The following is a 26160-nucleotide window of genomic DNA, read 5'->3' as shown; positions in this document are numbered from 1 at the left end:
CCCCTCATTTTTCTCTAACCAGGACACAGGAGCCTTAACCGGGTCACAGGAACCCCATCTGAAATAAAACATTTTTAAAGAAAAAAAAAACGGCCCCTCAAGAAGGAACCCCCCCTTCTTAAAAAGCAGCCTGCAAAACCTTGCGGCCAAAAGAAGCATCCGCAGATGCCAAAATATCTACTTTATAGAATTTAGTGAAGGTATGCACTGAGGACCAAGTGGCCGCCTTGCAAACCTGTGATATTGACGCTTGATGACAGACGGCCCAAGAAGTATTAAGCACTCGAGTAGAATGCGCCGTGACAGGGAAATAGGGAACCTGACCCTAATAGAATAGGCCTGAGTCACAGTCTGTCTGATCCATCTGGAGATGGTAACCAAAAAAAAAAGTGAGTCTGAACTCCGGAAGGACTCAGTGGCTGCCAGATGCACCTGAATCATTCAATCATCCAAGCTATGCAAAGCAAATTCCTTGGGATAAACTGGCTTGGGACACAAGGAAGGCAACACAATGTCCTCATTCAAAAGTAAGTTGGAGACAACCTTGGGCAGAAATGACGGACAGGGATGAGGAACCACTTTATCCCTATGGAGTACTAAATAGGGACGACTACAGGATTATGACGCTAACCCCGAAACCGTGCAGGCCGTGGTAATAGCCACCAAGAATGCCACCTTCTGGGACAATGTAGGTAAGGGAATCTCCCGAATATTCTCTAATGGAGGTTTCTATAGAACCAATAGCACAAAGTTTAAATTCCATGGCGGCAAAAGAAACCGTACAGGTGGATCCACATGCCGGACTCCTTAAATGAAGGAACAAACTAAAGAGTGAGTGGCTAGGGGTCGCGGAAAGAAGACTGCTAAGGCAAACACCTGGACCTTGATGGTGCTCAAAGCCCTGTTGAAGAAAAGCTAAGATCTGAGTCACAGAAAAGGATTGAGGATGAACACCAATTGACCCACACCAAGAAAACCGGATTTTTAAAACGGCTTACCTGTAAAAATCCAAGAAAAGGATTTTACAGGTAAGCCGTTTTAAAAATTCTATTTTCTTTATCGTACATCATAGGACACAGAGCCTTACGTATTTACTTATTGGGACGTCCCATAGCAATGCTATTAGAGGGGAGACAGACACAACCCATAGGGCATGCCCAGACCTTGAGGACTTGCTGCCTGCAGCACAAAATTTGGTGAATGTATGGATCGAACACCAAGTTGCAGCCTTGCAGATCTGAGCAAAGGAGGCCCGGTGACGCACTGCCCAAGAAGCATTAACCGCTCTGGTAGAGTACGCCTTAACTTCAACAGAGGGAATCTGACCTTCTGACAGAATAAATAAGACATCAGTCTTACGAATCTGAGCAGCTTTCTTTAAATAGTACTTTTAATAGTACTTGGGGCCAACTTCATCTCTATGCCCAAATGCAGAAAGGATTCTGTCTATAATGTATCTCCGAGGGTGCCAACCCTTGGATTCACACCAGGAAACCTAAGCTTTCCAAACTCTATAATATACAGCTCTGGAAACTTGATTCCTTGCATTGATTTAAGTTGAGATAACAGACCTTGAAAGCTCACGCTTCTTCAGAATGTGGGTTTCAATAGCCAAGATGTTAAAATTTAGAGTTCGTAAAGTAGGATGGAATATCGGCCCCTGCGATAGCAGGTCTGGCCTTAGTGGGAGAAGCCAAGGACCCTCCACTGCCATTTTTATGATCTCTGCGTACCATGACCTTCTGGGCCATGCTGGTGCTACCAGAATTACCAGCTTTTTTTCCAGCTTGATCCTGCAAAGAAGTCGAGGCAGCAACTGAATAGGGAGAAAAGTGTAGATCAGAGAAAACTGATCCCACGGGTTACCAGCGCATCTGTATGCGAGTGGATCCCTTGTTCTGGGCACAAAGTTGACTAACTTCATGTTGAATCTGGACGCTAGAAGATCTATGTCCAGAGTCCCCCATCTTTGGCAAACAGCCCAAAACACTTTGGGGTGAAGAGACCATTCCCCTGGGAATAACTGCTTGCGACTTAGATAGTCCGCCTGCCAATTTTCTACTCCTGGAATGAAAACTGCCAATAGGGATGTGACATTCCTTTCTGCCCAAGTTAGAATATGGTTCACCTCTTTCTGAGCTGAGACTCTTGGTGCCCCCTTGGTGATTGATATAGGCCACAGCCGTGGCACTGTTGGATTGAATCTGGACTGGACAATTCTTTAACCCGGAGGTCCAGGTTTTCAGAGCCAGAAACACTGCCCGAATCTCTAGGATGTTGAAGGGCAGGGCTCTTTCGAGTTTTGACCACTGTCCCTGGACAGTCTCCTCTAGTACCGCTCCCCAGTCTGAGATGCTGGCATCTGTCGTTACTACTTTCCAGATTATTGGTCTGATGTATTTCCCCTTCAGCAAATTCTGGATTTGTAACCACCAACTGAGGCTTTGAGACACTCTTGGGGACAGCCGCATTGCCAAGTCCAAAGCTTGGGACGTCTTGTTCCAAGCAGAGAGGATTCCGTTTTGCAACAGTCTTGAATTGAACTGGGCATAGGGGATTGCTTCGAATGAAGCTACCATCTTTACTAACAACCTCCTGCAAAGGCAAATTGAAGGATTTGCTTTTGACCTGACCAACTGTACCAGCTCTTGTATTGAGCTGATCTTTGCTGGAGGCAAGAACACCCTTTTCTTGACTGTATCTATAAATTGGGCCTAAGTAATCCAGCTTTCTTACTGGTTTTAGGATCCAACCGAGACTTTCTGCATAACTGGTTGTAATGCGTACGCTTTGCCTTAAGCGAGTCACTGACTGGTCTATTAACAATAGATCGTCTAGGTACGCCAACACTTATGCCCTGTGCCCTCAACCTGGCTAGAGGTGGGGCCAGTATTTTTGTGAATACCCGTGGTCTGTGGCTAGCCCGAAGGGTATGGCTGCAAACTTAAGGTGCCGTTGTTCAACTTGGCAAATCGCAGAAACCTTTGGTGAGCGAGACATATAGGGACATGCAGATATGCGTCCCTGATGTCAATGGACGCCAGAAGTTCTCCGCCTTCTAGGATGGAGACCACTGACCTGACCGACCTCATTCAAAATGAGTGAATTTTTAGGAACCGATTTAAATTTTTAGATCCAGAATGGGCTTGACATCTCCATTCGGTTTTAGTACCGTAAAAAGGTTTGAATAGAAACCTAAACCTGTTTTTTCTGTGGGGATCTGTGCGATTACCTTTTGAGTCAATCGGTCTAATGCTTGAAACAGGGATTTGTCTTTTCCCTGGATCCTTGGGAACATTTAATCTCAGAAAGTGAGATGGTGGAAACTCCCGAAACTCTAGTTTGTATCCTAGAGTCACTGTGGAGAGAGCCCATCTGTCCTGAATTTCCCTCTGCCAAACTTCTGCGAAATGCAGAAGTCTTCCCCCCCTACCTTGGTGAGTGGAGGCGCCTCTTCATGAAGAGGTCTTCGTATTCTGCTTTGTAGTCTTGCGGGTCCAGGTCTTCCTTTGAGCCTGACCCTGTGATTTTCCGCTGGAATCTGATGTTGGAAGCCGTCGCCACTGCCTAGAGGTGGATGCGCTTGGTGCAGGAGAGAAAGTCAGTTTAAATGAAGGACGTTATACTTTCTTTTGACTGGCAAAAGAGTACCTTTTCCACTGAAAATTGTCTGGATGTATTTATCCAAATCATTGCCCAATAGTCGCTCCCCATGAAGTGGGAGACTAGACAGTAGGTATTTGCAGGGTGCTTCAGCAGACCAACCACAGAGTAGTAATCGGTTTGTTTTTCCCGATCGTTTGTGTTCTTCTATGCGAGGCCCGGGTACCATCCTGGAGCCGCAGTGGTGGGAGGGATCCGGTTGTGTTGTGGAGGCTTTTTAAATCCAGCATGGATCTCGCCTGGAGCTACGCAGAGCACATCTTCACTCATGCCAATACCTTTAGACACTGGCGAAAAAACTGTGTCCTATGATATACGATAAAGAAATGTATGCTTTCCACGAACGATGGTATGACTTACTAGAAGTCGGCTTCCTCGCCTTTACCACAGTAGGGATCACTGATCCCAACAGACCTCTATCTCTCAGTACCTAGCTTTCAATGGCTATGCCATTAAAATCAGTTATTGTAAAGCAGGATGGAAGCTGACGAATGAGGTCCATGAATCTGGAAACCAGCGAAGATGCCCCAGCAATGGGTGAGGGCAGACCATCATGCTGAAGGAGTCTTGTCAGTGGAACCCGAAGAAGCCTGCTCTAGGCTTACCAGATCAAGATTGCTTGTAACTTCCCTGGGAAGACTTAGATCCATTTCCTTTATCTGCAGTCTTGGGAGCCCAGAAGAATTTCTTATGGTCTGAGAAGGAAGGCCCCCGTCTGCGAGGAGGCTCCGTCCCTTTCCTAGATTGATGCAGGAAGGTACTTTCCCCCTGTGACACCATTATTGATGTCATCCAGGGTAGCCCCAAACAGGCGGTGGCCTTGAAAGGGCAGATCAATGAGAGCCTTTTTAGAGGCTTGGTCTGCCGACCAATTCTTAAGCCACAGCACATATCTAATCACCACCCCTGAAACAGAAAGCTTGGACGGCACAGGATCTGCAGCCAAGGCTACATCACACATATACGGCAGCCCATGGACTAACTGGTCCGCTAAATCAACATAAGCAGCAGAAACCTGTTCACTAACCAGACACTGGCGCAAAAGCTTGGTCCATTCAATCAGGGCCGAGGCCAAGACTGGACGCAATGTCGACCCAGCCATAGTAGACATGCTGCGTGCCACAGACTCTGCTTTCTTATTAGCCAGGTCCTTAAAGGGACGGGGATTGCTTTATTTAACCTGGAAACAGGAGGGTACACCACTGGTGACTTTTTTAAAAGTGATTCTTCAAAGGGGTAGCGTACTGAGAAATGTCTGGGGACCACAAAGGGCGACTTTGGTTGTTCCCATTCCTTATAAGTAAACCTATCAAAATAAGTCAGATAAGGAAATGCCCTTGGTGTGTGAGGTGACTTATGCGTACCAAAGGACACAGCCACATCTGTGGCCCTGTCAGCCTCATCCTCCATCTTTAGAGTCTCGCCGCCAAGACCGCAGAGGACTCATCCTCACTATCAGACGAGTCAGGGGTCAAGATATTAAACCCCCCTGGACGGATGAAGTTTCCGGGCGGCATCAGGCTCAGAATCAGAGACAGACTAAGGAAGCTTCCTCCTGGGTCTTTGCCCACATGCTACTTCCATCCGGGATACCAATGACTCAAAGACCACCGTCAGCTCAACCATGGGAAGCTGGCATTCCGAGGAACTGCCGCCTCCATGAAGGGATCAGTGGGTGAGATGTGACCCTGAGGCTTCATAGGGAAGACCATCCTGTAGTACAAAAGAACATTGGCAAAACTAAGGGACACCTCAATGGCCAGGGTACCTCCAAAGGCTCACCCTACCAAACGGAGAAGCACCGCAACTCCATTTCATATATCCCGGGACAGGAAGAGAATGATAGGGGAGGAAGAGGAAAAGGAGGCGCTCTGGCATCTCCATGAGATTCCGGCCATTTTTAGTGTCTCACTAGACTAATGAAAAATGGCCACCATTACATCATCGACTACACAAACATGGTCGCCTGCCGGAGACCAGCCAGACCAAGGAAAAATTGGCACCGTGATGTAATCGAACCACCCAAACATGGTCACCAGCCGCTGTTGAAGCATGCTGCCAGGATCCTCTGTGCTTTCAACAATCGCTGCACCCACTGCAAGGGGACCCCCTTCCAAAAAGGTCATGTATTCCACCAAGCAGGGTAAACATTTAAGGGGACACCGCTGTGCTCTCTGCACTGGGACCCCCAAACTGCACACTACCTCACACTGTGCACACAGCAGGGCATGCAGCTAGGGGTTTCCGCTGCATTCTCCCCCCCCCCCCATACCGCCAGGGAGGACACACACCATCCAAAAGGGGGAGGGGGAAGCCCAGTTTAACCAAGGGACTTTAGGATGGGAGGATGGATCCTACAAGCAGGTCTGACCATCACTGGAGGGTACCCGCATCCACCCCAAACCGCACAAAGGGGAAAGGGAGGACTGTACTTACTGATCCATAGTGCTGGTGACCATCCAGACAAAACTATTTGCCATTGAAGTGGGGGCTGTCGGTCAAGGGACCGCTGCGACTTGGACCAGAGCCTGTTCGTATGCGACCCTGTGAGAGGTTTAACTAACAGGCCAGCCTCCGTCTGTTGAGACTATGTGGCTGACCTAGCTCGTAGCTGCTGTCTGCACGTGTTTGCTGGCTGGACTGGGGAGACCACTGGATCTAGATTATCCAGCCTGTCGCCTAGCGCGGGTGCAAGGATGTTTGCACTAAATGTAAGCGGTTAAGCCTGTAGTTTTATTGTGGATGTACTTTTAATAAAATAGTAAGGTTTTACACTATTGGAGCTCCTCTTTTTTCCTAGCTGGCTGACGATATTGGAGAGTAAATATCTAGTCTTGTTTCTGAATAAGTGATCCCCAGAGGGGATAAAGTGCATTGTGACCCACTCTAATCAAGGGGTCCCAGGGTTCTGGTGAGTTCACTGTATTGTAGGTGGTGGTGGTGACATGGAGGGTGGATTGACATACTGAAGACAAATAATGCACTGGGACCGCACTTCATTGATGAAATAAGAATATATTCATCATATATAGGCATCTTAAAAATTGCAAGGACACCATTTTGTTTCTTCGTACTTGTAATGGATATACATCATTGTATATTAATGCACAAACCATATATGGTTTATTACGTATTATTGAATGGTGAATACGGAGTAAGGCACTTTGTATTTTAAAGGAACGCTGTGTAGAATAAACAACATTTTGTAAAGATTTACTGTTTAAAATAAATAAATAAAAAGAAGCATATACTAAATCTTAAAAAAAAAAAAAAAAAAAAGTATCTGTGGTAAAGCTATGTATATCAAATCATTTACTGTATATAGTGATATTATGCATGGAAATACATTTTGAATGATTAATTGCTTGCTTCTTAATCCAGGAGTCCAACTACACACCTTTAATAATATGCTACTACATTCTATATAAAATTGTCAGCTTACCCTCTTTGCTTCTCTGGCTGCCACTTCCCCTGTGGAGGTGTTACTGACTGGCCTCTTTAACAGCGTAGCTGAGACTGCCACTTACCTTCCTGAATGAGATGAACAGAGGCAGTGCGGCCTATCCAAAAAGCAGTGGGCAACACAAGGAACTAACAGGCCAGGTGTTAACAAGCCACAGGATTGTAAAATAGCAATGGCAATAAGTTGATAGCCACCACTCACACAGCAAAATTTGTCATGCCACTGTAGTGCAGGCACAGTCTACAGGGTGGCAATGATGCCCTGAATTCGGGGGCATCTGGAAAAGCCACCCTAATACAACTTCCTGTGACGTTGCGGCACTAATTTTATTACAGCATTATACAACATACTGTGTATATCTATTTTTCTCCATCGTTTGCTTTATCACACAATGAATAGGTGAAATGGTGAACAGCAACTGTTGTAATAAAACTAATGCCAGCAGCCAGGGAATCCTAGTATGCTGCAATCCTTTTTTTACTTTTCACTTGCTCCCCCTTTATATTTATTTTAACAGGCCATAGTTCTATTTTAATTACAACTTGTATAACAACTTACCAACAACATGTGCAGCGATCGTAGATCCTTTGAAGCATTAAATTGTTTCTGCAGGATGTCTTCCACAGTCTTATTTTCATAGAGACTCTATAAAAACAGAGACATTTTAAGTATTTGCATCAAACAACCTTGCTAGGGCTAGGTCAATCTTCCACTTTAAGGGCCATCAGTCTCAATATTTATGCTGAACTCCAGGCAAACCGCTAAATACACAGATTAAATATGAAGAAGCACCAAAACATACAAAAAAAAAAAAAAAAACTTTTTTCTGTCCCATCTACTGCTGAATTTTACACAGCATGTCACAAAGCACAGTCCTGTTTAGCAAGGAAGGGGGCTTTTTTTTTTCTGCAGAAGTTTCACTTTCACAAAGTATTACTAAAGGCCACTGTTTTTTTTTTTTTTTTTACATTTTGGACAGGATGGAGAGGAATTAGAACACCTATTGAGTTTTCATTGTTGTCTGTACCCCATTAGGGAGATAAATTCTCTCTATTTGTCCTGTTTATCACCAAGAGTAATGGTGAAAGAAGATTCAAAATTTTGAGTTGTCAACAAAACCAGAATAGAGGGAATATCTTCCTATGGGGACACAAGCTCTGGTAACCTTGGTGACAACCAGGGGCTCCCTCAGTTCCCGTTTTGGCTAGGGGACAAGAGTGAAGAGAAATCTCTCAAATGGAACACAGATGGGTGAAAAACAACAGGGGTTATAACCCTCCCTTATTCTATCCAAAGTGAAAAACAGAGCTCTCTGAGTTCTGCTGTACATCAAGTTCATACAAAGTCAAATTCAGATACCTACACTGCTTGCATAAAAATAAAAAAATAAAATTATTTAACAACGCCTTGATTACAGAGCTGGATTCAGTTGTGAATATTAACTTTTCATGATGTTCTGCTTTAAATAAACAGGTTGCCTGACAACTAAGGCTGGGTTCACACATGTCCAACAGCGGTTCGCAGTCTGGAGCGCGTCTGTCCATGTGTGATTCAGGGCAGACTTTTTCCCTGAATTCGCACCTGAACCAGACCCAAAAACACACAGGTCCCTTTTCAAACCGCACTGCAGCCGCCCCGCACATGTGTGAACCAGCTACATTGAAAGCAGTTCATAATCACGTTATGCGAACTGGATGCAGTTAAAAGCTCATCCAATTCGTATATATGTAAACCCAGCCTGAGCCTTACACTTCTACTCTCAGGTTAGACGCTGTGGATTTTTCAGACTGTAGAGGACCGTCTGACGCACCTGCGATACAGCTTCCCCAACCACGGTTGCCAACTAAATGCAGAAGTCGCAAGACAGACAACACCCAGCTCCAGATCCCTCGTCGGACCCCTCTACTTCCAGAGACAGAGCGGGCTCTCCTGGACTCTGCGGTGGTATCTGAGATCTTTTGCTGTTGCTGTGGGGTGACCCTGCTCCCCTACACATAACCCCTTCCTAGACTGTCCCACTTGATCTTACATTACTTCACCACTGCCAAGATGGCTCCAGATAGAGCCTGTGTCTACCCAAGACACATGCGACTCCGTTTGTTTTTGTATCTGATATACATTGTTGATATTGCCCATGTTATAGTTTGGTATACCCCAGCCTTGCCGCCATGGACATTATTAGCAGTCTGTGGGCACTTGACCTAGATAAAGTACTCCCCACCTATCCAATCTTGGCACCTTGCAAGAGGCAGTGGACAGGGGTAGGACATCCTAACCCAACCCCCCCCCCGCTCCCATGTAGGCCTCCCTTTTTCAGGTATAGATCCCTATTGGGACTCTGAGTTGCGTTTGAGGCCCCTTACCCCTAGGGAGGAGCGCCCCGAAACCGATCTACAGAGGTTTGGTTTATTGATATGGTTTATGACACATTGTCATTTTTTTGTCTTAACTGATAACTTTCTGTGTGTTTGTTCTCTCGCCTCTTCCTTCTCCTTCCTCCTCTTCTCCCAGGAGCATCCCCCCCGCTTCACCGTCTGCATCGGGCGAGCTGGCACATCTGGCAAACTACCCATTCTCCAGATCTCCCATGACTACACTTAAGGTAATACCTTATAATGTACGTGTCCTCTGCTCCCCAGGCAAACATAGCAAACTATGGTGGGAACTTAAGTCAGAGGCGCAGGTGGTTTTCCTAGAGGAAAGCCATTTTACTCCCCATTCAATGCCTAAGCTGCCCACCCATCTATACAACCAGTGGTTCCATAGTAGCTCCCCAATTTCCAAATCCAGGGATACAACGGTTGTGATTCATAAATCCTGCCCCTTCCAGCCCACGGGAAACAAAACAGATCCTCAAGGTTGCTATGCATTTCTGAAAGGTATTATTGCAGGGAAATTGTATACATTTGCCACGATCTATGCCTCAAATGCCAACCAACTTACTTTCATAGACACGGCCCTAGAACTATTGATGAAATTTAAGCAGGGTTTTCTAGTCCTTGGTGGCGACTTCAACATCAGCCCCGACCCCTTACTTGACACGTCCCATACCCAACACTCGTGCTCTTATGCCTTCCTCAAGCACTTTCGCAAGACCCTTCAGTCACATCTCCTGCTCGATAGTTGGAGGGTGCTTCATCCTGACAGGGACTTTAGCTACTACTCCAAAGTACACAACATATATACCTGAATAGACCACATAGATGTAGACCTCCCTACACTCGAACTTCTGCAGTATGCATGTATCGGGAACAGAACGATTTCTGATCACACTCCGGCCGTGATGGCTTTCACCTTATTGTCCGGCACCCATAGGGCCTGGACGTGGAGGCTAAACGAGAATCTGTTGGATGATACTGCAGTGGCGGCTAAGGTAACGGATGTCATAGCTCATATCAAAGAAAACTCCACAGATGGCCTCAGTAAAAAAGTATAGTTTTTGGAGGGTCATAAAGCAGTAGGTGGGGGGTGGGATGGATATCCTTAGGCTCCAAGCTCACAAAAACGCGTCAAGCAGATTTCAAAAAGGTTCTTGATGCCCCCCAAAAGGCAGAACTCCAACATAAACATAGCGGAGACCCTGAGGCACTGAAGAAGCTGACCGACCTGAGGGAACTGTTCTTGCGGTTGTTAGATCGCCAAGCACGCAAGCAAACTAGATACATTTCTCAAATACTGTGAACGTGGCAATAAATGTGGTCGTATGCTCAAAAGAAGTACACTCAGTAATAGGTACAGAAGGTTCACTCCCCCTCGGGTGAACTTGTGGTCCGGTCTTCTAAAATTGCCTCAGGGTTTCAGGAACATTACTCCCAACTGTACAACTTAACCCCTGACCAGCCATTGAACGCTCAGGTGCCCAGATCGGCAGCCATCCAGGAATATCTGGCCTCGGCTGATGTTCCTCCCTTGATGAAAGATAAATGCGCCACGCTGGAGTTACCAATTACTCCCAATGAGATTGAGCCAATAATGAAATTCTTGCCCAATGGGAAAAGCCTTGGACCCAATGGCTACACCAGGGCATACTATAAGGCATTCCTTCCACTCTTAGTGACCCCTATGTGTAGCTACTTTAACTCCATAGCTGAAGGCAATCTTATACACACCCAAGGTAAACTGGGTGCTCTCCTCACAGTTCCCAATCAGGAGTGGCAAGATAGGGATGTCCCCTTTCACCCCTCCTTTTCGTCTTGGTGTTAGAGCCGTTACTGCATACCATAAGAGCAAATGCGGATATAAAAAGGTCTGAAAGTTGGTAATGCTGAACACAATAGCATGACTCAGCTGACCCACCTTTACCAGCTCACTCACTCAAGCTCTACTGAGTCTAAAACACAAGAAACAAACTATAAAGTTCTGTCCTGCTAGTATAGTGTGCCAGCAGATTTGGCAGGTATCTACCCTTCTGTATCAGACCTATGTTGGTGAGATTGTGGACACCGAGGCGTACTCCTAAACATATGGTGGGAGTGCCCCCGGATCAAGCCCTATTGGGAAGGCATCAAATCCCAAATAAAAGATATCCTAGGTCTAGATATCCCTCGATCCATGGTCCGCTTCCTCCTACATGTCCATCAGATCCCGATTAGTCGATATAAGAAAAGGGCACTGCCACATTTGTTGAATGTGGCCAGACACTTACTCCCAATTTACTGGAAGCAGCCACAAATTCCTACAAGGGAGGAATGGATTGGCAAGGTGAATGACATGCGTGTAGTGCCGATACAACTAATCGATTATGAAATAAATCGATTACTATTTTCATAATCGATTAATCGGCCAGTAACAAAATGGGGTTTAAAAATTATATTAGCCCTTTATAGTACAAAAAAGATCAACCATGCTTTTTTCAGCTGCTGCGTATTTGGAAAGGGTCAGGGACTTTTTTCTTTATGCAAACCTGTGCTTTTTTTGGTTCACTATACTTCAGATGCAGAAAAGCATGTAATGCGTTTTTGCAGCAATTTGTGTTTTTTTTTTTTAATCTGCCCAACAACAAATTGGCAAAAAAAAAATGCAAACAGGCAAATTGCAGCAAAATCACGTGCACAAAAATTAAAACGCAGAGCAAAAACAGATCAAAAGCAAACGGCATAGGTGTGTATTGAGCCTTATGCTGGCCTCACACGTATCAATTTTCAGATGGGAATATTCATACGAAAAAAGCTTTGTACATTCGCTGAATGAAAGAATGTTGTTTGAAATTTTCACTTTCTTTAAAATTCTGTTTTTATGTAATTTCTGAACAAAAACCACATACACTGTCTGAAAATTCCTTTGACTAAGAAGTTTTCTAATTATTTCAAAATTTTCCCGTCACTGTGGTTGAAAACGAATGTCGATTTGACCCCCACTAACAATTAGAAAATCGAACAAACATTCTTACAATTACTTAAGGAAGACATTGTTTTTGTATGGCCAGCATATAATGCATTACAGTTCTGTTTGAAAATCGGCAAAGCAGTCTTAAGTTATTTTTTTTTTTTTCTTTAAATAAAAAAATTTGATCTGAGTCTGATGTTTACCAGATTCACCTTTTTAATTGTAATATACAGTATATATGTCCTCTAATAGTATATACAGTATATCTCTTCTGTCTGTTATTCTCAGAGTGGATTAGAGATTTTGCTCCCTAACCATATAATTGGTTATTTTATATTTACCACTGTATAGAGATATTTAAGTCTAAATTTCCTTTTTTTTAAAGTTTACATATTAACTAAATTATACACCACACTTTTTTTTTTAAAGGTTATTAACTGATTAATCGAATAATCGAAACAATAATCGGCCAACTAATCGATTATGAAAATAATCGTTAGTTGCAGCCCTACATTCGTGAGGCAGAGGATTGGATAGCGACCTGTAGGAGTACTCGTGAACGCTTCCACAGTATATGGGCACCCTGGATGGACTATGTGGCCAACCTGGGCAATTATCCTCCAGTCTAGACTGAACACTGCTAGAGCTGGCAAAACCGCCCCTTAGATCCCACAAGGGTAGAGATACTCTTGTTGCGAGATAGCCTTCCCCACTGCCTGTGGAGGTTGTCCAGCCTCGATGTGGTTCGCTCAATGCAAATCTGAAGACTCCACGTAAGAAAACAGGTATGCTCATATCCAGGGCTCGACAAAACCCGGGCGCCAGGTCGCATTGGCGACTAGAAATAGCGACCTCGCGCCTGGGGCAGCACAGCTGGGGGTATCCTGTCTCTGTGGACCCCCCCCCAGCGTGATCGCGTCGGGCCGTTCCGCCGGCGGCCGAAAATTTAGGCCGCGGCTTTGAGGCCTTCTGCGGTCCTATGATTCCTTATGGAATCTGGCGCCCTCTTGTGGTCGCCGTTGGTATGACAAACCAGCAATGCTAATGAAGCTCCCTCTGAGTGTTTTATATTACCTGCCTTTTCTTCCCTTTATTTAGAACCCCCTAAACATTATATATATTTTTTATTCTAACACCCTAGAGAATAAAATGGTGGTTGTTGCAATACTGTCTGTCACACCGTATTTGTGCAGCGGACTTACAAGCGCACTTTTGTTGGGAAAAATAATTTAGTTAATAAAAAAATAAGACAACAGTAAAGTTAACCCAATTATTTTTTATATTGTGAACGATAGTGTTACACCGAGTAAATTGATACCCAACATGTCACGCTTCAAAATTGCACCCACTCATGGAATGGCGACAAACTTTTACCCTTTAAAATCTCCATAGGCGACGTTTAAAAAAATTCTACAGGTTGCACGTTTTGAGTTACAGAGGAGGTCTGGGGCTAGAATTATTGCTCTCGCTCTACCGATCACGGCGCTACCTCCTATGTGTGGTTCGAACACCGATTTTATATGCGGGCAGGACAGGGCGCGTTTAAAAATTATTATTTTTTCTTCTTATTTTAACTTTTTTTTTTTTTTTCCACTGTTCAAATGTTGTGTCACTTTTATTCTTATTACAAGGAATCTAAAAATCCCTTGTAATAGAAAAAGCATGACAGGTCCTCTTAAATATGAGATCTGGGGTCAGAGAGACCTCGGATCTCATATTTACACTAAAATGCAATTGAAAAAAAAATTGTCATTTGAAAAAAATAAATAAAATGTCCCTCTAAGAGCTATGGGCAATGACTTGGAGACGGGGGGGGGGGGGGGGGGGCGGTACAGGGGGGGCGGCGACGGCGCTGCTATCTTCCCCTCACTCGTCTCCATGTCAGGCCAGGGACAGGTCCGGATCGCCGTCATGGACCTGGCTCCTAACTTTTTAAGCTGGCTCCTAGATTCCAAGCAAATTTGTCAACCCCTGCTCATATCCCTTTTTCCCCTAATCTCGCTCTCTCCCCCTCATTCTTTAGAACAATGTAAACTCTCCAGGTTACGTGGGTTTGGACCTTCATTTCACTCACACTGTGCTAACTGGACTTATGGCTACAGTACCTTGCTGCCGAAGGGGAAGCCTCTGGGGGATGGCATAGTTTTCTCCCTTTCGGCACTGAATGTTTACCACAGGCACTCCTGTCCTGGATGGTGTGCTGGGAGAGGTTAGCCGGAGGCTAAATTGGCCCCCCTCTCCCAGTGTCTCTGCCAACAGGTTGCCTTATATCCTTTCTAGAATCTTCAGCTACGTAGGTGGGCTTAGTGCTGGCTGTAGGGCTTGCCACAGCCCCCATATAATGTATATACTTGTGTATTTTTAGGATATTATCCATGGATATCACTGCCACAGAATGTCCCTAACTGCCCAGGAACAAAAACCCTGTATCACGGCTTAATGTGACAAGCGTTGTTACTCCTTTACTTTACTCTCCTGCTTGTATGTACCTTTTTGATACATGCCTATTTCGGTTAGTCCTTAACTATCTGAATCTGTTTGCTATAACATGTTAATTTTGTTCTAAATAAAGATTATACAAAAAATAAAAAAATATTAGGGGAATAAGAACCACCTCCTTCATGCTGTTGATCCCTTTAGCGATGCATTCTAGAATTCTATTTGCTTTTCCCACTTCTTGGTCACACCATTAGCTCATTTTGCAGTCATCTCAAATATTTACCCCCAAATCTTTTTCTTCTGTAATGCTGACCAACATTGCCCCCCCCCCCCCCAATATTGTACCCTCTCAAGGGATTCTTTTTTCCCCTAGTTGCATTATTTTACATTTAGAAACACTGAACTTCAGTTTCCAATGCTTTGACCAATCTTCCAGCAATGCCAAATCATGTTCCTCATCACAGACACCTCCATGGATTTTAACACTATTACACACCTTTGTAAAAACTTCCCCATGTGATTCCTCCTCCCCCCCAAAGATGCCCTCTGTCCCCCCTTATTTGTATCATGCATCAAACTCTTTGCAGCCTCCCAGAGCGATCTCCACTCACAACGGATCATTTAAGCCGTCTCCTCTTCATATCGCTACTCTTGGAACACCAAGAGTATTCAATATTTAGGCATCAACTTGATGGCTAACCCCTAAACCGTACAATGCCAACTAAACCCACCTCTTGCAGGAAATCGGAAAACTTCTATGCTGCTCGGTACTACATAACATCTTGCCTATACAATGGTTCCCATTAAAAAGGACTGTTAGTTTACTATAATGACAAAACACTCGCAGTCAGTGTTCCTTAGTTGAACATGAAAAAACTCCAACAAGATCTACTTTATTTCACCTGGGGAGCATATAAAAAACAGTGTCACTAAAGCCATTCTCACAGCCCCTAAAATTTATGGGGGGGGGGGGGGATTAATATTCCCTAATTCCATTAACTACTACACATCCTATCCAAGACCAGTAATTTTCTGGTCAATTTATACTCCTATAATTAATGATCTGAGACTGAAAAATTCTGGATTACCATAGTGCACTGCGGCACTTTCCTACAGGACCCAGCCATCAACTTCAAGAACTTAGACCTCCCTCTGCAAAACAAATTTCACAAAAAAGGGATCTAGAACATATGCAAAATCAAATTCCATTAGACTTCCTCTATTTCCCCTACGATTTCCTCTCTCCATACACCAGCTATACCAGACAGTCACACTCCCCACATGGTATTGCCATGGAAACTGAAATTTCTCTTTCCCATAAGCGAGATCAGAAACGAGGACTAAAACTTTTACCAGTCGACACTCTTCAGGAATGATAAAAATTAAACACTCAGATCCCTTTCACCTATGTGCAAATAAACTACATCCAAATAAAACAAGTTACACAATCCATCACTCACATGCCAGACCACTGCTGGACATTTTATTTGTTACAGGTACTTATATAGTGCCATCAATTTACGCAGTGCTTTACACATATATATTGTACATTCACATCAGTCCCTTAAGGAGCTTACAATCTAAGGTCCCCAACTCACATTCATACACATACTAGGGCCAATTTAAAAAGGATCGGATTAACCTACCAGCATGTCTTTAGAGTGTGGGAGGAAACTGCAGTACCCAGAGGAAACCCACACAGGCACAGGAAGAGCATACAAAATGCCAGGCAGGTAGTGTCCTGGTTGGGATTCAGACGGATGACCCTAGTGCTGCTACGTGAAAGTGCTAACCACTTAGCCACTGTGCTTCCCATGTCTCAGAACAAACTGGAATCATTTTTCATATATGGTGGACCTGCCAACCATTTTGGCACACTGTAGCGAATCTACACTACAACGTTTTGAACATATAAAAAGATAACTCTCAATACCACCACTTACTTATACGGGCTTTCAAACCTCTATGTACTTCTAGAGCAGTGGTCTCAAAACTGCAGCCCTTTGCTGGCTTTTATCTGACCTTTGGGGCATAATTTCATCCACGGATAACAATGGGGCATAATTCCCCCCACCAAAACCAGTGAAGGGGCACAATTCCTCCCAGACACCAACGATGGGGCACAATTCCTCCCAAAGACACCAACGATGGGGCACAATTCCTCCCAAAGACACCAATGAGAGGATGAGTCTACTCAATGGCGACAGACCTTAATACAAACCTGAGAGGTGTTATAATCCCTCTCCACTATGGTGCTAGATGGGCTAGTCTGAGAATTTCAAAAACCGCTGATATACTGGGATTTTCATGCTGTCTTCTCTAGGGTTTACAGAGAATGGTTTAAAAAAAAAAATCCAGTGAGCGGCAGTTGAGTGGATGAAAATGCCTTACCGATGTCAGAGGTCAAAGGAGAATGGGCAGACAATAGGTTCACAATGAGGTTCAGGCAACAGTAACTCAAAAAACCACTCATTACAACCAAGGTATGCAGAGTACCATCTCTGAACACACAACACATCGTGCCTTGAAGCAGATGGGCCATAGCAGCAGACGATCACACCGGGTGCCATTGTGGTCAGCTAAGAACAGGAAACTGAGGCTACAATTAGCACAGGCTCACCAAAATTGGACAATAGAAGATTGGAAAGACGTTGCGGAACCTGGCGGCAATTTAGAAAAGTATAAACCACAACACATACACAATACATTGTAATCTTATTGGACCTCAGTTTATCCCTAATGCTTTGTCCAGTGTCTTGCCTGCAGTTTTATTGTTCTTACGGACATTCTTTCTGCCCGGAAACTTGAGAGCGTCCATTGTATCCAAAAAGCATGCCTCTAGATCAAAAGCGGTTTATAACCAGCTTGAAAACCGCGATAGCTAATTAGAATCACTTGCAGAATTGAGAAATAGTGATTCATGGGGAAATTCATAATCGGGCACGGAAAGTGACGACAGCGATGATTCTGCGACTGAGCTCAGTGATGTGCGAACTTGGTGCTCTATGGACTGTGGTACGGATCATGCAGCACCTCCAAGATTCTCATTTACTGGATCATCTGGTATGAAAGCAAAAAAGGGGGGAGGGTGGGACTTTAGATGAGGTGCGTGGGATAGAGCCAGACAAAACAATTACATATGTAAAAAATGATATTCTTTATTAGACCAAAGATAGGGCATGGATAAACCCATATAAATGCATAATAGCACATTGGCATATAAAATACAAATCATCAACATACATATTGAGGATAGTCACCAACATGACACAAAGTAAATATTGTACATCACAGTCCCCCAAATGGAGTAGACATAACATATCAGGGTGGTAAAGCAATAAAACCACATATGAAATGGATGCATCAAAATAAGCTCAACGATGTTTCATGGACTTCTATCCACTCATCAGGAGTGAGTGCATCCACATACTAAAAAAAGGATAAAAATCACCATTCTAGTTGGATATAACCACAGACTGGGGGGTTGGAGGGATTAAGGATGATGATGAACTGATGAACAGATAAACCGCCATAACTGAAAGTACTCACATAAGAACTGATGCGGAGACCATGCGATACCACCTGCCGGAGGTCAGCCAGATAAATATGGTATGAAAGTGGACGTTCAAGAAGACAACCCCTTGGCATACCTACAGTGCTTTGAAAAAGTATTGATAACCCTTGGAAGTTTACAGATTTTGTCATGTTACAACCAAAAACTTAAAAGTATTTTATTGGGATTTTATGTAATGGACCAACACAAAGTGGCACATAATTGTGAAGTGGAAGGAAAATTATAAATGGTTTTCAATTTTTTTTACAAATAAATATGTGAAAAGTGGAGCGTGCATTTGTATTCAGCCCCCCTGAGTCAATAGGTGGTTCTACAATTATAGCTGCAAGTCTTTTTGGGTATGTCTCTACCAGCTTAGCACATCTAGAGAGTAAAATTTGTGCCAATTCTTTGCAAAAAATCTCAAGCTCTGTCAGATTTTAAATAGAGAGCATATGTGAACAGCAATTTTCAGGTCTTGCCACAGATTCCCCATTGGATTTAGGTCTGGACTTTGACTGGGCCATTCTAAAACATGAATATGTTGTTATGATCTAAACCATTCTATTGTAGCTCTGGCTGTACATTTAGGGTTGTTCTGCTGGAAGGTGAACCTAGGCCCCAGTCTCAAGTCTTTTGCAGACAGGTTCTTTTAAGATTGCCCTGTACTTGGCTCCATCCATCTTCCCATCAACTCTGACTAGCTTCCTTGTTCCTGCTGAAGAAAAGCATCCCTACAACATGATACTGCCACCACAATGTTTCACAATGGGGATGGTGTGTTTAGGGTGATGTGCAGTGTTAGTTTTCCGCCACACAGGGTTTTGTTTTTAGGCCAAAAAGTTACATTTTGGGCTCATCTGACCAGAGCACCTTCTTCAACGTTTGCCGTTTCCCCCCACATGGCTTCTCACAGACTGCAAATGGGACTTCTTATGGCTTTCTTTCAACAATGGCTTTCTTCTTGACATTCTTCTATAAAGGCCAGATTTGTGGAATGCACGACTAATAGTTGTCCTGTGGAAAGATTCTCCCACATGAGCTATGGATGTCTACAGCTCCTCCAACGTTACCATGGGTCTCTTGGCTGCTTCTTTAAATTAAAGCTCTCATTGCCCAGCCCTGTCCGTTTAGGTGGACGGCTATGGCTTGCTAGGTTTGCAGTTGTGCCATACTCTTTCCATTTTCAGATGATGGATTGAACAGTGCTCCATGAGATGTTCAAAGCTTGGGATATTTATTTATAACTTAACCCTGCTTTAAACTGCTCCACAACTTTATCTCTGACCTGTCGTGTTCCTTGGCCTTCGTGATGCTGTTTTTTTAACCAAGGTTCTCTAAAGCCCCATACACACTATCAGATTGTCTGCTGATTTTTTCCTTCAGATTTACCAAAACCATGTAGTACAAGGGCCTGCCTGATTGCATACACATTGAAACCCCTAAGGTTTGACCTCATATTATATGGTTTTGGTAAATCTGATGGAAAAAATCAGCAGAAAATCTGATAGTGTCTATGGGGCTTAAAAAACCTCTGAGGGCTTCATATAACAGCTGTATTTATACTGAGAATAAAATTACACAAAAGGTGGACTTTATTTACTAATTAGGCGACTTCTGAAGGCAATTGGTTCCACTAGATTTTAGTTGGGGGTATCAGAGCAAAGGGGGCTGAATACAAATACACGCCACACTTTTCAGATATAGATAACATTTGAAAACCATTTATCATTTTCCTTCCACTTCACAATTATGTGGCACTGTGTGTTGGTCTATCACATAAAATCCCAATAAAATACATTTATGCTTTTGGTTCTAACATGACAAAATGTGGCAAATTACAAGGGGGATGAATACTTTTTCAAGACCCTGTACAACCATTACTGACCAATGAGGTTACTGAAAAAATAGTTACGGAGACAAACCGGTACCAAGAGCAACAAGCAACTACGCATGGGAAGCTTTCAATTAGTAGAGTGGGAACCAGTGACAAAAGATGACAGTTGGAAATTTCTGGGCCTAATACTTCAGGGAGTCGTGGGGAAACCCCTGCATTACATCTAACTTTTTTTTTTCCAAATAACCAATAGGGATGAGCCAAACACCCCCCGGTTGGGTTCGCACCAGAACTTTCATACGGACCAAAAATTTGTGCGAACCTTAGAACCCCATTGAAGTCTATGGGACTCGAACGTTCGAAATAAAAAGTGCCACTTTTAATGGCTAATATGCAAGATATTGTCCTAAAAAGGGTTTGGGGACCTGGCTCCTGCCCCGGGGGACATGGGACAATGCCTAAAATGTTTTTAAAAACTGCAGTTTTTTCGGGAGCACTGATTTTAATGACGATTAAAGTGAAAAAAAAAAGTGAAATATTCCTTTAAATATGCCTGTGAAGTGCCACGTGTTTCCTGTGTTTAGAACAGTCCCAGCACAAAGTGACATTTAACGGAAAAAAGTAATATCTGGTTCCGGCAAGATGGATGACAATCATTGAGAAAAATGGCACAGGTAGCCCCCCCCTGCCCATTACCAGCCCCTTTGGGTCTTGTACGGATATTAAGGGGAACCCCGTACCCATATTAAAAACAGGAAAGGCGTGGAGCCCCCAGGCCCTATATACTCAGAACAGGAGTATACAGGCGGTGCAAACAAGACAGGGACTGTGTAGGTTTGTTGTGTTAAGTTAAATCTGTTTGTAATTTTGAACTGGTACATTTTTAAAGTGTAGCTCCAGTCAAAAAATCTTTTTTTAAGCTTTTTGGAAAACATAGGGAAGGGTTATCACCCCTATATAATTTGTTTTGCCGTCCGTCTTTTCTCATCTCACTTCCTGTTGTCTCCTTCCATTTTCAAGTAGGAGACGTTTGTAAGTCGGATGTTTGAAAGTAGGGGCCTGCCCTATATGCTCTGCAGAAACGGCGGAATAAGGTGTTGGTGTTGCCACAACACTGCAAGCCCTCAAAGTGACTCTTAGTGGGTGCTGGAGCGCCCTGCTGTGAACGATTATATCAAGAATTGTAATTACATGACATTGTTGAACAGTGGTAGAAAAATTGGGCCTTTGGTGGTTGTGGTGGTGGTGGTGCTGGTGCCACAACATTAAGTCCTCACAGTTACTCTCTGTGGGCACAGGAACGGGCCCTGCTGTGAAATATTATATCAAGAATTGTAATTGCATGCCCCTGTTAAACAGGGGTTGAAAAATTGGGCCTTAGGCACTGGTGCCACGACACTGCAACCTCTCCCAGATACTCTAGTTGGAGTGCAGGAATGAGCCCTGCTGCAAAGCATTGCATCAAAAATTGTATTACATGCCCCTGTTAAACAGGGGCTGAAAAATTGGGCTGGTGGCATCACGCAGAACCAAAAATGTTCTTCCAAGATATCAGCGGAGGAGGAAGAGGATGGACAGTCAACTTAACAGGACAGTCACTCAGCATCAGCATAGGCAGTCTTAAAGGGATGCGATATTTCAAAAAAAAAATTCGGTTACATCAGCTTCAGGTGCTTGGCAGCTGGTGGTGATTCAAGACCGATTCATCTTTATGAAGCTCAATTGCATACTGTGCAAGCTCTGGCCAGTGATCCATCCTCAAGACCCAATAAGCCAGAGGATTTTCGGTGGGAAAGGTGTCCAAGTCTGACCTTGCCCCTAGGTATTCCTGCACCATGTAAATCAAACGCTGGTGATGGTTACTGGAACCGATCATACCTTGGGGCTGCGGACTAAACTGTCTGAACGCATCGGTCAGACGGCCCCCTCCTCCACCGCTCCTTCTGACCGAGGCCTCAGCAACACGTTGTCCAGGACCAGGAGTTTGTAACCTCCCAGTCTCTGGGAATGCGTTGCACAGACATTTCTGCAAGGCCTCCCGGAGATGTCTCATCCTGTGCGACGGCAAGATAAGGTCGGCAACCTTACCCTTATACCGTGGATCAAGGAGAGTGGCCAGCCAGTAATGGTCCCTCTCCTTGATCCGAAGAATACGAGGATCCTTCCGCAGGCTTTTCAGGATCAGGGAGGCCATGCAGCATAGGTAAGCTGAGGCATTCGGTCCGGAGTCCTCTGGGTCACTAAGGACAACATGATCCGCAGCCAACTCCTCCCAGCCACGTACAAGTCCAGGGGTTTCTTGGGACTGTAAATCATCCCTACAAGACTGCTGCTGATGCTGAGTGCCAGGCTCCACCTCCATGCTGACACCATCATCCTCCTCCTCGTCCTGTGTGATTGGGGGGGGGGGGGGGAGCAGGAACACTGTCTGGATAAAGGGGGCCTTGAGAGGCAAGGAAGTCCTCCTCTTCCTGCCTCTGTTCTGCCTCAAGTGCCCTGTCCATTATTCCACGTAGCGTATGCTCCAAGAGGTGGACAAGAGGTACAGTGTCACTGATGCATGCACTGCCACTGCTCACCATCCTTGTGGCCTCCTCAAACGATGACAGGACAGTGCATGCATCCCTGATCATGCCCCACTGGCGTGGTGAGAAAAAAACCGAGCTCCCCTGACCCTGTCCTGGTGCCGTAGTCGCACAGGTACTCATTGATGACATGGCATTGTTTTGCCTGCGTACTTGCGTAGCCCCTTGAACGCCTACGGAGCACCGCTGGTTCCGAGGACAGAGCACTGGAAGAGGCCATGGAGGAAGAAGAAGAGGAGGGGGTGGAGGAGAGAGGTGTCACAACCAGTAGTAGCATTTTGGAAGCGTGGTGGCGGAACAACCTCCCACACTACTGCACCTTGTCCTGCATCCTTCCCAGCTGCCAGAAGAGTGACCCAATGGGCCGTGAAAGACAGGTAACGTCCCTGTCCATGCCTGCTGGACCATGAGTCAGCGGTAATATGCACCTTACCACTGACCGCCCTGTCCAGCGAGGCAAGGACATTGCCTTCCACATGCAGGTAGAGAGCCGGAATCGCCTTCCGTGAGAAAAAGTGGCGCTTGGGGACTTGCCACTGAGGAACTGCACATTGCACAAACTCACGGAAGGGGGCCGAGTCTACTAACTGAAAAGGCAGCAGTTGAAGTGCTAGCAATTTAGCCAAGCTAGCATTCAACTGCTGGGCATGTGGATGGCTGGGAGTGAACTTCTTTATACGGTCCAGCAGCTGGGGCAGGGAAATTTGCCTGCTACAATCGGACATGGGTGTACTGCTAGCAGAGTGCCCGCAAGTACTTGGCTGTGACACACCTAATTCTACACCTTCATTCCTCTCAGTGCAGGTTTCAGAGAGGAATGAAGGTCTAGTGGGGTTGGAGATCGCAGCTGATGAGGAGCAAGGAGAGGTCCGCTTTGTTCTTTGGTGTGGGTCTTTGAGGTAAGCTTGCCAATGAGCTGCATGGCAGGTCAACATATGTCTGGTCAAGCATGTGGTGCCCAAGCGGCTGATGTTTTGGCCATGCGAGATACGCTTGCGATATATGTTGCAAATAGCAGTGGTGCGATCTGATGCACTCGTCTCAAAAAAGGCCCACACCAAAGAACTTTTAGAATAATGTGCAGAGGCAGCGCCCTGCACAGGCAGAGCTCTGCGGTGTGATTCAGTCAGTGTGCTGCCCCTAAGCGGGCCCCGGAGGGCATCCTGCCTCGTTGGAGATGTGCCTCCTCCTCCTCTCTCCTACCAGGCACCCACGTGGAGTCAGTGACCTCATCATCCCCTCCCTCTTCACCACTGGAGAAAACCTGGCAGTATGCTGCAGCTTGTGGAACATGACTGCCAGATTGCTGTCCTTCTTGAGCATCCCCTCTCTCTGCACTCTACTGCCTTCCTCTAGCTGAGTATCATCATCAGAGCCTACAAAACACTGGGCATCCTCCTGGAGCATGTACCCAACACTGTGCTCAAACAGGAGGACATCGTGGGTCTAGGGAAGGAGTGACTGATGATGACGACATTGAGACGAGGGAAGAGGATGCGTTGGCAGCTGCTTTGCTAGTACCCTGAGCCTGGGTGAGGAGGATGAAGAGGGCTTGGTCATCCACTCTACCAAGTCTTCGACATGATGCGGCTCAACGCGTCCAGCTGCCGGAAATAAGGACAAGCGTGTCCCATGGCCACGTGCTGACGACGATGCACCACGTCCACAACCAGCACGGTTGTCTCTAGACACAGAGCCTGCTTGCCCTCTTTTATTGGCTCGTGCCTGTCTGCCTCTCCTTGTTGGCCTTCCAGACATGATAATGGCCTGCAGGGAGATGGGAAAACCAGTAATTGGGTAGTGTATATTGTGTTGGAGGCACACAACACCCACTAACTCCTTCAGATGCCTGTATGATAGAACACCAGCAATAAAGGGTAGATACAGGTGTATACTGCGCTAGAGGCACACAACACCAACTAACTCCTGCAGATGGCTGTATTGGAGAACACCAGCAATAAAGGGTAGATACAGGTGTATATTGTGCTGTGCCGGAGGCAGAAAACACCCACTAACTCCTGCAGATGGCTCAATTAGAGACCAGCAATATAGGTAGATACAGGTGTATACTGCGCTGGAAGCACACAACACCCACTAACTCCTGCAGATGGCTCAATTAGAGAAGAGCAATATAGGTAGCTACAGGTGTATACTGCGCTGGAAGCACACAACACCCACGAACTCCTGCGGATGGCTCAATTAGAGAAGAGCAATATAGGTAGCTACAGGTGTATACTGCGCTGGAGGCACACAACACCCACTAACTCCTGCAGACGCTGGAACACTACACAAGGCCACCGCGCTGGCGGCCTTATATAGTGTGGGGAGTGTACTAAACAGCCTGAGCTATAATTGGCCACAGGCATCCTGCCTGTGGCCAATCATGGCTCTCCTAGCTGCTGGCGCTGTGATTGGCCAAGCATGTGGCGTCACAGTGCATGCTTGGCCAATCATGAGCAAGCAATGCACTGCGATGGCGCAGTGCATTGTGGGCCATGAGCGCCACACAAATTTGGCCCGAACGGCCCACAGAGTTCTGGCTTTGCTGAACGGGCGAAAAGCCGGTTTTCGTGTCGAACGTGCATTCGACTCCAACACCAAGCTTATCCTTAACCAAGAATAAAAAAAAAAAAACGGTTGTAAACTAAACATGGCTAAACACGAGCTACCGGGTTTACAAGCCGTTACAGGCATTTGGCGTTTCAAATGCCTCTGAACATCCCTTCTAAAGTCTTTTTTTGCGTTCCAAAAAATGTTTCTAAACTCAACTGCCTAGAAAGGACCCTGTGTAAACGTACTGATAAGATAACAGAGGAGAGTTATTATAAAAAAAACAAAAAACAAACACACAACACACACAACACACCCAACTGCTCCTAAATGTCCATTTAAAGCAGCAGTGTACATGAGGCCTATCCAATTACTTGCCACTCCATTATTTGGCACAGTCATGTCAGAGTACAGATTTAACCTGATCATGAAGAACTAACACTTCAAAAACAACAAAGGATTTGATGAAACTATTCATCCTGCACCAAAACTCAAGAAAATTTGGGAAGTATCTCAAATGAGTCTCAAAAATTTCCAACAGAGCTATGTGCCAGAAAGAGACAGCATAGATGAAAGTCTAATGCCCTACAAGGGAAGTCAACTGGCTACATTTGAAATTCAGTCCTATACACTGGGAAAGGAACAAAAATTCAACCCAAAATACAGCAACTATGGAATGGCAACATCTAACGTTCTTTCACTGATTGAGCCATTGCTAAATCAGGGCTATTGCAGAACTACTGAC

General features: G+C 45.0%; 1 protein-coding gene across 3 annotated transcripts in view; it reads right to left on the bottom strand.

Annotated features, from left to right (window-relative positions):
- ORC4 (origin recognition complex subunit 4) overlaps positions 1-26160 on the bottom strand; it is an 83784-nt gene that overhangs the window by 14892 nt on the left and 42732 nt on the right. For all 3 annotated transcript variants that reach the window (XM_077447737.1, XM_077447735.1, XM_077447736.1), the window contains exon 10: positions 7685-7771. In XM_077447737.1, the coding sequence (XP_077303863.1) occupies positions 7685-7771 (87 nt within the window). The remainder of the gene's footprint in view (positions 1-7684; positions 7772-26160) is intronic.

This window comes from Lithobates pipiens, unplaced genomic scaffold, assembly GCF_037356315.1.
Source record: "Lithobates pipiens isolate NorthernLeopardFrog02 unplaced genomic scaffold, aLitPip1_a1.2 Scaffold_22, whole genome shotgun sequence".
Lineage (NCBI taxonomy): Eukaryota > Metazoa > Chordata > Amphibia > Anura > Ranidae > Lithobates > Lithobates pipiens.
This window is presented reverse-complemented; position numbering and strand designations above follow the sequence as displayed.